At 41.0% G+C, this 10,000-nt stretch overlaps 3 protein-coding genes across 5 annotated transcripts in view; 1 reads left to right on the top strand and 2 right to left on the bottom strand.

The window, feature by feature from the left end:
• acadsb (acyl-CoA dehydrogenase short/branched chain) overlaps positions 1 to 3,341 on the bottom strand; it is a 6,054-nt gene extending 2,713 nt beyond the window's left edge. The window contains exons 1-5 of one of the 2 annotated variants that reach the window (XM_060893576.1): positions 3,187 to 3,341; positions 2,351 to 2,477; positions 2,063 to 2,163; positions 1,608 to 1,814; positions 33 to 203 (exon numbers count right to left, since the gene is read on the bottom strand). In XM_060893576.1, the coding sequence (XP_060749559.1) occupies positions 33 to 203; positions 1,608 to 1,814; positions 2,063 to 2,163; positions 2,351 to 2,477; positions 3,187 to 3,219 (639 nt within the window). In that variant the 5' untranslated portion in view covers positions 3,220 to 3,341. The remainder of the gene's footprint in view (positions 1 to 32; positions 204 to 1,607; positions 1,815 to 2,062; positions 2,164 to 2,350; positions 2,478 to 3,186) is intronic. The other variant, XM_060893585.1, reaches the window with a different exon arrangement.
• A 280-nt stretch (positions 3,342 to 3,621) lies between these two features.
• LOC132861888 (zinc finger protein Pegasus-like) lies at positions 3,622 to 7,630 on the top strand. 2 transcript variants are annotated; one of them, XM_060893540.1, is made up of 4 exons: positions 3,622 to 3,860; positions 4,847 to 5,034; positions 5,169 to 5,336; positions 5,582 to 7,630. In XM_060893540.1, exons 2-4 carry the CDS (start codon positions 4,857 to 4,859, stop codon positions 6,190 to 6,192), a joined length of 957 nt encoding a protein of 318 aa, XP_060749523.1. In that variant the 5' UTR covers positions 3,622 to 3,860; positions 4,847 to 4,856; the 3' UTR covers positions 6,193 to 7,630. The 2 variants fall into 2 exon arrangements, with proteins under 2 accessions (XP_060749523.1, XP_060749532.1); XM_060893549.1 differs by lacking the exon at positions 3,622 to 3,860 and adding an exon at positions 4,530 to 4,670.
• Positions 7,631 to 7,643: 13 nt separating this feature from the next.
• Positions 7,644 to 10,000, bottom strand: part of LOC132842055 (uncharacterized) — a gene marked incomplete at its 5' end in the record, with an annotated part of 3,908 nt that continues 1,551 nt past the window's right edge. The window contains 5 exons of the mRNA XM_060864763.1: positions 7,644 to 8,359; positions 8,458 to 8,551; positions 8,704 to 8,779; positions 9,160 to 9,361; positions 9,839 to 10,000. The exon at positions 9,839 to 10,000 is cut by the window's right edge and continues 100 nt beyond it. Of these exons, the coding sequence (XP_060720746.1) occupies positions 8,151 to 8,359; positions 8,458 to 8,551; positions 8,704 to 8,779; positions 9,160 to 9,361; positions 9,839 to 10,000 (743 nt within the window). The remainder of the gene's footprint in view (positions 8,360 to 8,457; positions 8,552 to 8,703; positions 8,780 to 9,159; positions 9,362 to 9,838) is intronic.

The raw sequence follows: 10,000 nt of genomic DNA, 5'->3' as shown, positions 1-10,000 counted from the left end.
TGTGTGTGTGTGTGTGTGTGTGTGTGTCTCACAGCTGAGGGATCAGCATTAGCCATGACCAGGAACACTCCAGCGTACTCTGCACTGCTGATCCACATCTTTGATCCGTTGATGACGAACTGATCTCCACGTTTCTCTGCTCTGGTCCTCAGAGAGAAAGCATCGCTCCCCGAGCCGGCCTCAGATAAACAGAAACTCCCGACCTGCAGAGCAACACACACACACACCAATACACACACACACAGTCACATTTTCTCCCTTTATTATGTAGACAGACAGACAGAGACACACAGACAGAGAGGAGTAACTGCCATAAATCTGGTTATCCTTATGTGACAATCTCATCCAATACAATAAAGAAACAAAGTGAAATTAATGCAGCCAAAAGAGAAGGAAGAGGAAGAAGGAAGCTGTGGAACATAAACTAAAGGAAACTAAAGGAAACTAAAGGAAACTTTGAAACTGAATGTATCTGATTTAACTGTGAAGAAGAGATCCAGAAGGAAGCTGGTTTAACAACAGGAGGAACAGACACTGTACCTAAACAGTTGGATAAAGACCCATTTTAGCTGAAAGAAGATTATAGAACTGTTATAAGTTTTCTTTACCTTTTATATGAACTTATGTAATCTTTTGTACGCTCAGGAAATGATATGATGTTCAGCAGCATGTTTAAATGTCAACACACACAGTGAGTGACATTGTGAGCAGTGAGCTTGATCTGAAACCACAAGGTCTTATAATACGTAACCAGAGCTAAAGCGTACACAGGAAGCGACGGCAAATATTTACCCATATATGGCTATTTGCTTCAACCGAGATATATTAAGATGTCGCTGAGAAGCATAAAGACGTCAAGAAACATACTAATAAATGGTAGAAAAAGGGTTTTAGATCCAGTTATTAGTGCACATTCACCTAGAGTCAAGTTTAGTGTGTTACACTCAGTTATTGCTGATAGTGTGTGCATCATAGAACAAACACAGGCTTACACTTGGAGTGTTTCATAGTTTGTTATTATCTTTACATTTTAATTACTTTTACTTATTCTAATACTGTTTGTTTATTTGAAAGAGATTTTATTTGTAATTTTCTTGTTATTTTACTTTACATATATTACACACATTTATCTGTATTACACTATTTTTAATAAAAACAAGACCTCCCACTGTGAGGACCCTGACAAGACAAGAAGGTCTAAGTCCGAATCCTTCATCTAAAGTGAAGGAGGCGTGGCCTATGTGTCTGTTATAGTGAAGGAGGCGTGGCCTATGTGTCTGTTATAGTGAAGGAGGCGTGGTCTCTGTCTGTTATAGTGAAGGAGGCGTGGCCTCTGTGTCTGTTATAGTGAAGGAGGCGTGGTCTCTGTGTCTGTTATAGTGAAGGAGGCGTGGTCTCTGTCTGTTATAGTGAAGGAGGCGTGGTCTCTGTGTCTGTTATAGTGAAGGAGGCGTGGCCTCTGTGTCTGTTATAGTGAAGGAGGCGTGGCATTGGTGTCTATTATAGTGAAGTGGATGTGACCTATATGTCCATTACAGTGAAGAAGGCGTGGCCTCTGTGTCCATATATTTATAGCTGTAGTGCGGTTGGTGTCTCTGTGCTCTGACCGTGTCAGTGGCGAGGCGAGGAAGATATTTTTCTTTCTGCTCCTCGGTGCCCAATTTGATAATCAGTGTGTTGATCAGCGTGTTCTGGATGTCACACAGCACCGATATGGACGGGTCCACCTTCGCTAGCTCCTCAATCACCAGGATGGAGGAGAAGAAGGAGGATCCTGTACCGCCATACGCTGTGCTTATCTCGAGCCCCATCAACTGTGCACACACACACACACACACACACACACACATCAGCACCATGTTACGGTAATGTGCTCTGTAATCTCTTATGATCTGCAGCACACACACACGCGCGCACACACACCAGCACCATGTTACGGTAATGTGCTCTGTAATCTCTGATGATCTGCAGCGCACGCACACACACACACACACACACACACACACACACACACACACACACACACACACACACACACACACACACACACACACACACTGACCCCCTGCTCAAACAGAGATCTGATCACTTCAGGCTCCATCGCAGAGTTTTCATCCATCTTGGACACAAACGGAGCGATGCGTTCATGAGCAAACCTTTTCACTGTTAACACAAATTTATAAAAGTCAATACACATAAACATCATATTATACACACACACCTCTAGGCATGGGTCTCTCTTCTGGTACAGCTTCCTAATAAACATTACACATACCTAATTGTTCTTTTCTTTCTCATTAGGTTTGTCTGTTGAGGTTTATTTATTTGAGGATGTTATGTTCCTTCTCACCCGTCTCCTTCATCATGGCCTCCTCCTCTGAGTACGTCTGTAAAGGAGGAAATCCGGCTGCTGGAGCGGAAAAGCGACGGACAAACGGCCGGCACGAAGCCCACGGCTGCGTCAGCTGCCTGCTCGCCTGAAGCCATCATATCAAGCACAACTTGTTAATAACAAACTGTTTGTGTTTATAGAATCACACACGTCGTGTCCCAAACGCTCGCTCACTCACTGTTCCTCACACTGGAAAATCAAGAACACTTACAGGACACAGAAATGGTATAAGATCTTTATATAAACATTCATGCAAAATCAGTACAAAACAAATACAATATGCAAAACAGATAAAACCTAAAAAATACAATTATGAGACTTTGATTAAAAGGATCAGAAACTGAATCAGTCTTTTGTTTTTTCATTTTATTCACCAATTTTAAAAAGTATTTATTAATGATGCAACGTTTATTAGAAAAATACTGTAAAAATTAATAGATTTAATATATTCTAATTAAAATAACCATCCTGACAGCTACTAGACGTCATCACTGTGCGACAGTAACCTCGTTTCTTTACCAATTCTACAATTCATTAAACATATTTAAAATTTAAGATGCATTAAAGACAAGAAGAACATTAAAGAATAATGTTGTTAAATTTGACACGTAAAAGCTGCAGTTTTGAGTAAAATAAGTCTGAAAACTCACCAAATTCCCACATTATTAACATTAAACTTAACTTACGTTGAGGTCATTATTATTATTACAGATTAAAACATAATAATCAGTCGTTACATTTAATATAATTTAGTTTGTAACTTAAACTAAAGAAGTTCTGATTGATTTATTCACCTTCCCGCAGAACCTAAACAAGGGCGCCGCCATTTTCACACTTGTTTACATACGGGTTCTTCTGGTCCGGCGTCTAAAATGTGTGTGCGCGACAACGTCACGTATGCCGTTCTGATCTATTTTTAAATACACGTGTTACAAATAGTATTTTTTAACTTCATAATTCACAAAATCCTGCATCATTATTTAATAAATCCACTGAGCCGTTGATAGAAAACTGTTGTCCTTATTTTGTAGGTAGGAACCTATGTAATTTTTCCTAGGGACCCAATTTAGCGTTACACCAGGGTTTTTTTCCCCACTCGTAGTCGTGTACATCCCGCCCCCTTTGTCCGGATTGGTTGTAATCTTGAGTACCGGACCTTCATGGTCAAATCAAATCGCGGGCTGAAATTAATAACCAATCATTGAGCAGCATGCGGGGTTTGTCAGAAAGCGGGTGGGAGAAAAAACGGGTTTGGGCGCAGTTAAAGCTGGTTAGCAACACAATTAGCTTCGGTTTATTGTGTACATTTCTTTTGGTTTGTTGACGGATCACAAGGATGATGTTAGGATTTACAGCATAATGTAACTTCGTATTTGTTTCCTTAGGTTTTAGTTTGACTTTTTAATTTGAAATGTCGGTCTTATTTGTCGTTTTTATCGCCTGCTAATCACCTGCTCCATAAACACAGGTAAACAAATCCATCGTTATTTTAGTGAAATAAAGTCAAACTTAATGTTTACTACATTTACATGAGTTCTGAATAATATATCTGTATCATTAAATAAACTAGGACGTTATTCTGACCATATTTATTTGTTGTAAAAGTAAATGAGTTGCAGGGTAAATAAGTAAACAACAATAGATATAAACAAATGTACTTTAATTTAAAAAGTGATTTCCTGAAATCAATAAATTCCATAAAAGGAATGAAGATGGACCATTTTTAACCGTCCGGCGGTTGTGCCTTTATTTGCATATTTCCGCCCCATATTAGCATAACCACGCCCAGTAGTTAAAGAACTTTAAGGGTCTTTTTACACCCGGTCACTTCATGTGTTGTCTCTGATCCGATAGCTATCTGATTTGTTAAAACTGTTCCATTTACATTAGGCCACGTAAATGTGTCTCGGCGAATCAGATATCGATCCGATCTTTCTACTCCCACCCAAAATGCTAATATATTTTACCTCATTTCTGGGGTAATTGAAACGGAACACACTTTGGTGTGTGCGGTTTTCAGAATGCAATTAAAAAGAAGACGAAAAAACTGGTTACGGCGGTTATGTTACAAAAACCAGTATTTACTGTTTGCTGCATTTTCGCTGGCAGCAGCAGCGCATTTTAAGACCCAACGAGACGCCTGGGTGAAAGATCACCTGCAAGTGACGTACTTCCGTTTGGGAGGAGTATAGCGCTGACGTATGTGGCTTGAACAACCACATTCATTTACACCTGTCCAGTTTCATCTGAAATGCGTCCCAGACCACCTCCTGAAGGGGTTTGAACCATCGGATTTATATCCGTCTCCAAAACGTTTCGGAGGGCATTTAGACCTGGTCTTTTTACCATCGGACAGCTATCTGATCACAGAAAACGTGTGAAGTGACCAGGTGTAAAAAGGCCCTTAGTCTCCAACATTCATACTGACTGAATTATACTGTGTGTGTGTCTCAGATCGGCGTAGATGCGGATCGAGCGCATGGAATCAGCGGCACGTCCTGGTTGGACGATGAACGAGATGAAGGCGGAGCCTCTGGACTTTGTGAGAGACTTTCAGGAGTATCTCGATCAGCAGACACATCACGTCAACACGTTGTCGTCTTCTGTGAACGGGGAGAAAAGTGACCAGGATCTGCAGACAGGTGAGAGGGTGTCACACGCAGGATGCCGTTTGAAGCAACGCCCCGAAAATAAATGAAGCGTTTAGGGGCGTGGTTTTGTAGGGAATGTTGTTCGTGGTGCGACCTGCCTGTGACTGGTGTCTGTCCTGTTTCAGGTGTGTGTGAGGCGGAAAAGAGTGCGATGGATCAACTGGCGTCTATCGAGGTGCGTCTGGACGCGGACGGATTCGAGAGGACGGGCGACGGAAAGTTCCGGTGTCGTTACTGCACTTACGCCAGCAAGGGGCAGGCCAGACTTATCGAGCACATGCGCACACACACAGGTCTGACTCTGGGTCTTGTAAATCTTTTGTACATAAGACGTGTTGTACACTAACACACCGACCCTGTTTACTGGACACACTTAATGCTTAGAGAACTATTAATAATACAGAACTTAATCTTTCTCTGGAATCTTATTTTCTCTTTAATATTTTCTTTGCTTTTTTCTCTTTCATCTTTTTTTATGTTTATTCTTCCTTCCTTCCTTCCTTTCACCCCACCGTCTGTTGTGTGTGTGTGTGTGTAGGAGAGAAGCCTCACCGCTGTCAGCTCTGTCCCTTCTCCTCGGCGTATGAGCGACAGTTGGAGACTCACATGCGCTCTCACACGGGTGAGAAGCCGTATAAGTGCGAGCTCTGTTCGTTCCGCTGTAATGACCGGAGCAACCTGTCACACCATCGCCGCCGCCGACACAAACTCCGCCGCCTGACGAGCGCGACCTCGACACAGACCAAACCGGACAAGTTGTTCATAGGCGAGGACAAACCCCTCCTTCTTCCTCAACCGGCAGCCAATCAGGAGCAAGACTGCAGTGACGGGTTGCATCCCGGTTCGCCTCCCCAGGTGAGGGAGAGCTATCAAAGGGAGGTCAAAGGTCATGCTCTGACTCCACCCTCTCAGGACCCTAACGGAGACACGCTCCTGAGTCCTGAATCTTCCCCACTGGCACAAATCAACGCTCAGACGCTGTACTTCTGCCCTCATTGCCAGACGTATTTCGGCGATAACGTGCTCTACACGGTGCATATGGGTTGCCATGGTTACGATCAGCCGTTTCAGTGTAACGTCTGCGGTGTTCACTGCAGTGACAAGTACGAGTTCGCCTGTCACTTCGCCCAGGGACAGCACCGCAAGTGACACACAACACACACACACAACACACACACGTTTTATTGATCTCCTAAATCTGTATTTATGCTGTTACTTAGAGAGGAAGTTGGGGTTGGAAGTCGCAGCAACACCCACTTTCTCATCTGTGCTCTTTAGCCACACCTCCTCTCACAGCTGGCCTAATTTACATATACGTTATTACATAGACATAATTCGTAGTCTTAAAGCCACGCCCACATACACTCTGACTTCCATAAATAGTACACAATTTAAAGGACACGCCCTCATTAGTTTTTAACCGGAGTCGCTCCCTATTAAACATCAAATAAAAAGGACACACCCACTTTTCCTCTTCTATAGCATTCAGGCAGCCATGTTCTTAAAGCCACGCCCCCTCAGAGACTTTCTAACGTCTGGAACATCTTGACTATCTTGACTGCTGTCATTATCCTATCCAGTGTGTAATTTAAAGACCACACCCACTTTCTGTTCTGCGTTTTAAGTCCACGCCCACATAAATGTTTCAATATTTAGATGGTACGTAATAGCGCATTCTTTCTAACATTAAGTCACGCCCACTCTGAGCCGCTCTTATTGCCCTACGGCACGTCCACATTCCTGTCTGGTTAGAAAGCCACGCCCACTTACAGCCGCTGTCATTGTTGTGTACTATGGACACGCCCACTTTCTGTTCTGTGACTTTCAGTCTATAGACGCAGAGATTTTTGTGTTGAAGCTCCGCCCACTTACAGTTGCTCCCCGTCAGTATCTCCTTCTATATTCAGTATTAAATTCTGTACTATTTATGGCCTTCAAAGCCACGCCCACAAACCGTATTATTAATATCATAAAGAACAGAAATGTAACAGCAACATGTTTAACTTTCTAAATGAAAAGTATTTAATATTTATACTCACATTTCTCTCTTAGAAAATCTACTTAAGTTCCATTTCTATGTTAATAAATTTGTTTTGTTTTAGCGTCAGGTTTAAATTCGAATCTCTTTATATTTAACATTCTTTATTTATAAATCATCTCATGTGATGTTCTACATAACGACTTGTGATTGATTTCATGTTTTATAAAATCCTTTTATAGATTTTTACACATGTAGAAGGTTTAAATGTTTATTTTTACATTTCAGAAATCTCTTAAAACTCAGTAGAGTTGTGATCATGTTATAAATTACTGTGTGTGTGCGTGTGTGTATGTATGCGTGTGTGTATGTGTGCGTGTGCATGTATGCGCGCGTGTGTGTATGTATGTGTGCGTGTATGTGTGTGCACGCGTGTGTGTGTGTGCGTGCGTATGTATACGCGCGTGTGTGCGTGTGAGAGAATCGTGTAGGATTGTGGGAGTTTTGTAGCTGATGGACTTTCTGACTAGTTTTACAAAATCTATTGTGATTTAAAAATGTTGACGGTCTGAATTTTACAAACTGATTAAAAACATCATGTGGCTCGAGTTCTGTAGTGACGTCATTTTAGAAAGGAGAATTTATTTATTCAGCAGCGTTTATTCACAGAATAAAACATTACACATTTCGTCAGAACTGATGAATGATTCTGTACCGACAGACGAGCGATCTGTAAACATCAGGAAATAATTACAGAAGGACGTCATTGTTTCTCTAAATAAAACAAACTTTTTTAATTAACAAACAAAAGGAATGAATTACTTTCTATATAAATACATAATGCAGTAAATCTAAATGTCCACGCGGATCTTTTCATCTTTAATATTATTGACAATTAACATTTATTGTCGTTAATCAAGTGTCTGGTTTTATTGTAATTAATAACAGAAATTTAATGCGTTTAGTTTCTTAATTTAGTGAATAATGATAAAGTAATTTAGAGGATTTTTAAATCTTATTAAAAGCTTGATGAAGCGAATGAATTGATGAGACGTGTTGATGTTCTCTCTCTCACACACACACACTGAGCACTGAACACGTCAGTGTGTTAATAAACATGTTCTGTGTCTCACGAGCGTAGGCTGCTTCGCTCCATAGTCACGTGTGTTCTGTGTGTAAACGTGTCGGTGGCGATGGTGACCACACGCTCCACACACACACACTCGTCCTGTCCGAGCTGCTGGAGAAGCTGAACTCTCAGCTCCTGCAGGAACCGACTCTTCTCCTCACTCAGATCTCGGGCTAAAGCCTTCAGCTCGTCACCGCTCGCTGTTAGCGCTACACAAAACATCATCATCATCATCATCATCATCATGTACCTGTGCTGAGGAATACTGCACTCTGATTGGCCAGAGGATGCTGATTAACTTTATTACCTCTGGCCTTCGCCATGGACTGAGAGATGAGTCTCCTGCACACCTGATCCACCTGATGTACCACACTGCAGGCACAGAGCTGTCTGTCTGCCTCCTGAGAGAGAGAGAGAGAGAGAGAGAGAGAGAGAGAGAGAGAGAGAGAGTTGGACAGAGATCAGTGTGGTATGTAGATGAAATGCTCTTTCATTTTCATATTTAATAAAAGAACTAAATAATAAAGGGTGTGTGTGTGTGTGTGTGTGTTACCCTTTGTTCTGAATCATCATGAACTGGACTCAGAGGATTTTCTATTGCTGAAGAAATCACCTGCAGCAACTCCTGTCTAACACACACACACACACACACCCTTTATTATTTAGTTCTTTTATTAAACATGAATATGAAAGAGCATTTCATCTACATACCACACTGATCTCTCACTCTCATTCCAACTCTCTCTCTCTCTCTGTGTGTGTGTGTCATACAGCTGTGTGTGCATATGTGTGTGTCACAGCTTTTTGTGTTTGTGCGTGTGTGTGTGTGTGTCATACAGCTGTTTGTGTGTGCATGTGTGTGTGCGTGCATGTGTGTCATACAGCTTTTTGTGTTTGAGTGTGTGTGTGTGTGTGTGTGTGCATGTGTGTATGCGTGCGTGCATGTGTGTGTGTGTGTACAGTATGTGTGTGTCATACAGCCGTTTGTGTGTGCATGTGTGCGTCATACAGCTGTGTGTGTGAGACCGGGTGTGTGTTGTCCACAGTCACACTGTTCTTCTCCCACTGATTCTTCTCCGTGTTCGGAGGCTCCATGCGATTGGACATCACAATAATGACATCATCGGACACCAGTTGACCTCTGACCCTGTTTCTATGGAGACACACTTCCAGTGGACAATGCAGGTAAACTTCACAGAAGCCCACAGAATCTGCAGCCAATCAGAGAGAGAGGTTTAACACAATTATAACACAATTATACACAGACATTTCTATCATTCTAAACCTTTTTATTTACTGATTTTAAATCTATTCTGTAATTATAATAAATTTGAGTAAATTATGAATACATTAAATTTCTATTGATTTTTTCCTTTTATCCCATTTTATTGTTCTTTTTAAAGGTATAGTTAAATATAATATTTTTAAAATATAAATATATTAAAACATTTATATAAATCTTTATTAATTCTATATTTTGTTATTTAACCATATAATCTTTTATTCTCTTATTTATGTTTGCTATTTTTTAAAATTTATTTCTTTAAAAAAATGCAAACATCAACATAAGGGAATAAATAAAATCATACAAATGACAAATAATTGTCACATTATCACTAAAAATAATAGAAATATAATAATAATAATAATAATAATAATAATAATAATAATAACTGCAGTATGTGTACGTTTGCGGGCGAGCTGGTACACTTGGTATCTCATGCTGTGGTAGTAAAAGTTGTCGTCGAGCAGCAGGGCGAGTCTCTGAGGTTCAGAGTGTGTGTTTTGTAACACTGTGACGATCTGCTGCTTCTTCATGGCCTCCTGAAAGCGTCCGCACACACTTCCTA

This window comes from Tachysurus vachellii, chromosome 2 (assembly GCF_030014155.1).
Source record: "Tachysurus vachellii isolate PV-2020 chromosome 2, HZAU_Pvac_v1, whole genome shotgun sequence".
Classification (NCBI taxonomy): Eukaryota; Metazoa; Chordata; class Actinopteri; order Siluriformes; family Bagridae; genus Tachysurus; species Tachysurus vachellii.
Note: the sequence above shows the minus strand (reverse complement) of the source record. Positions and strands in the feature narration are given on the sequence as shown.

What these genes read in the sequence shown, in the direction of transcription:
- LOC132861888 (XM_060893540.1), top strand. Translation starts at nt 4,857, where the DNA reads ATGCGGATCGAGCGCATGGAATCAGCGGCACGTCCTGGTTGGACGATG. An exon ending in TGACCAGGATCTGCAGACAG is followed by an intron (nt 5,035 to 5,168) that starts GTGAGAGGGTGT and finishes GTCCTGTTTCAG; the next exon opens with GTGTGTGTGAGGCGGAAAAG. An exon ending in GCACATGCGCACACACACAG is followed by an intron (nt 5,337 to 5,581) that starts GTCTGACTCTGG and finishes GTGTGTGTGTAG; the next exon opens with GAGAGAAGCCTCACCGCTGT.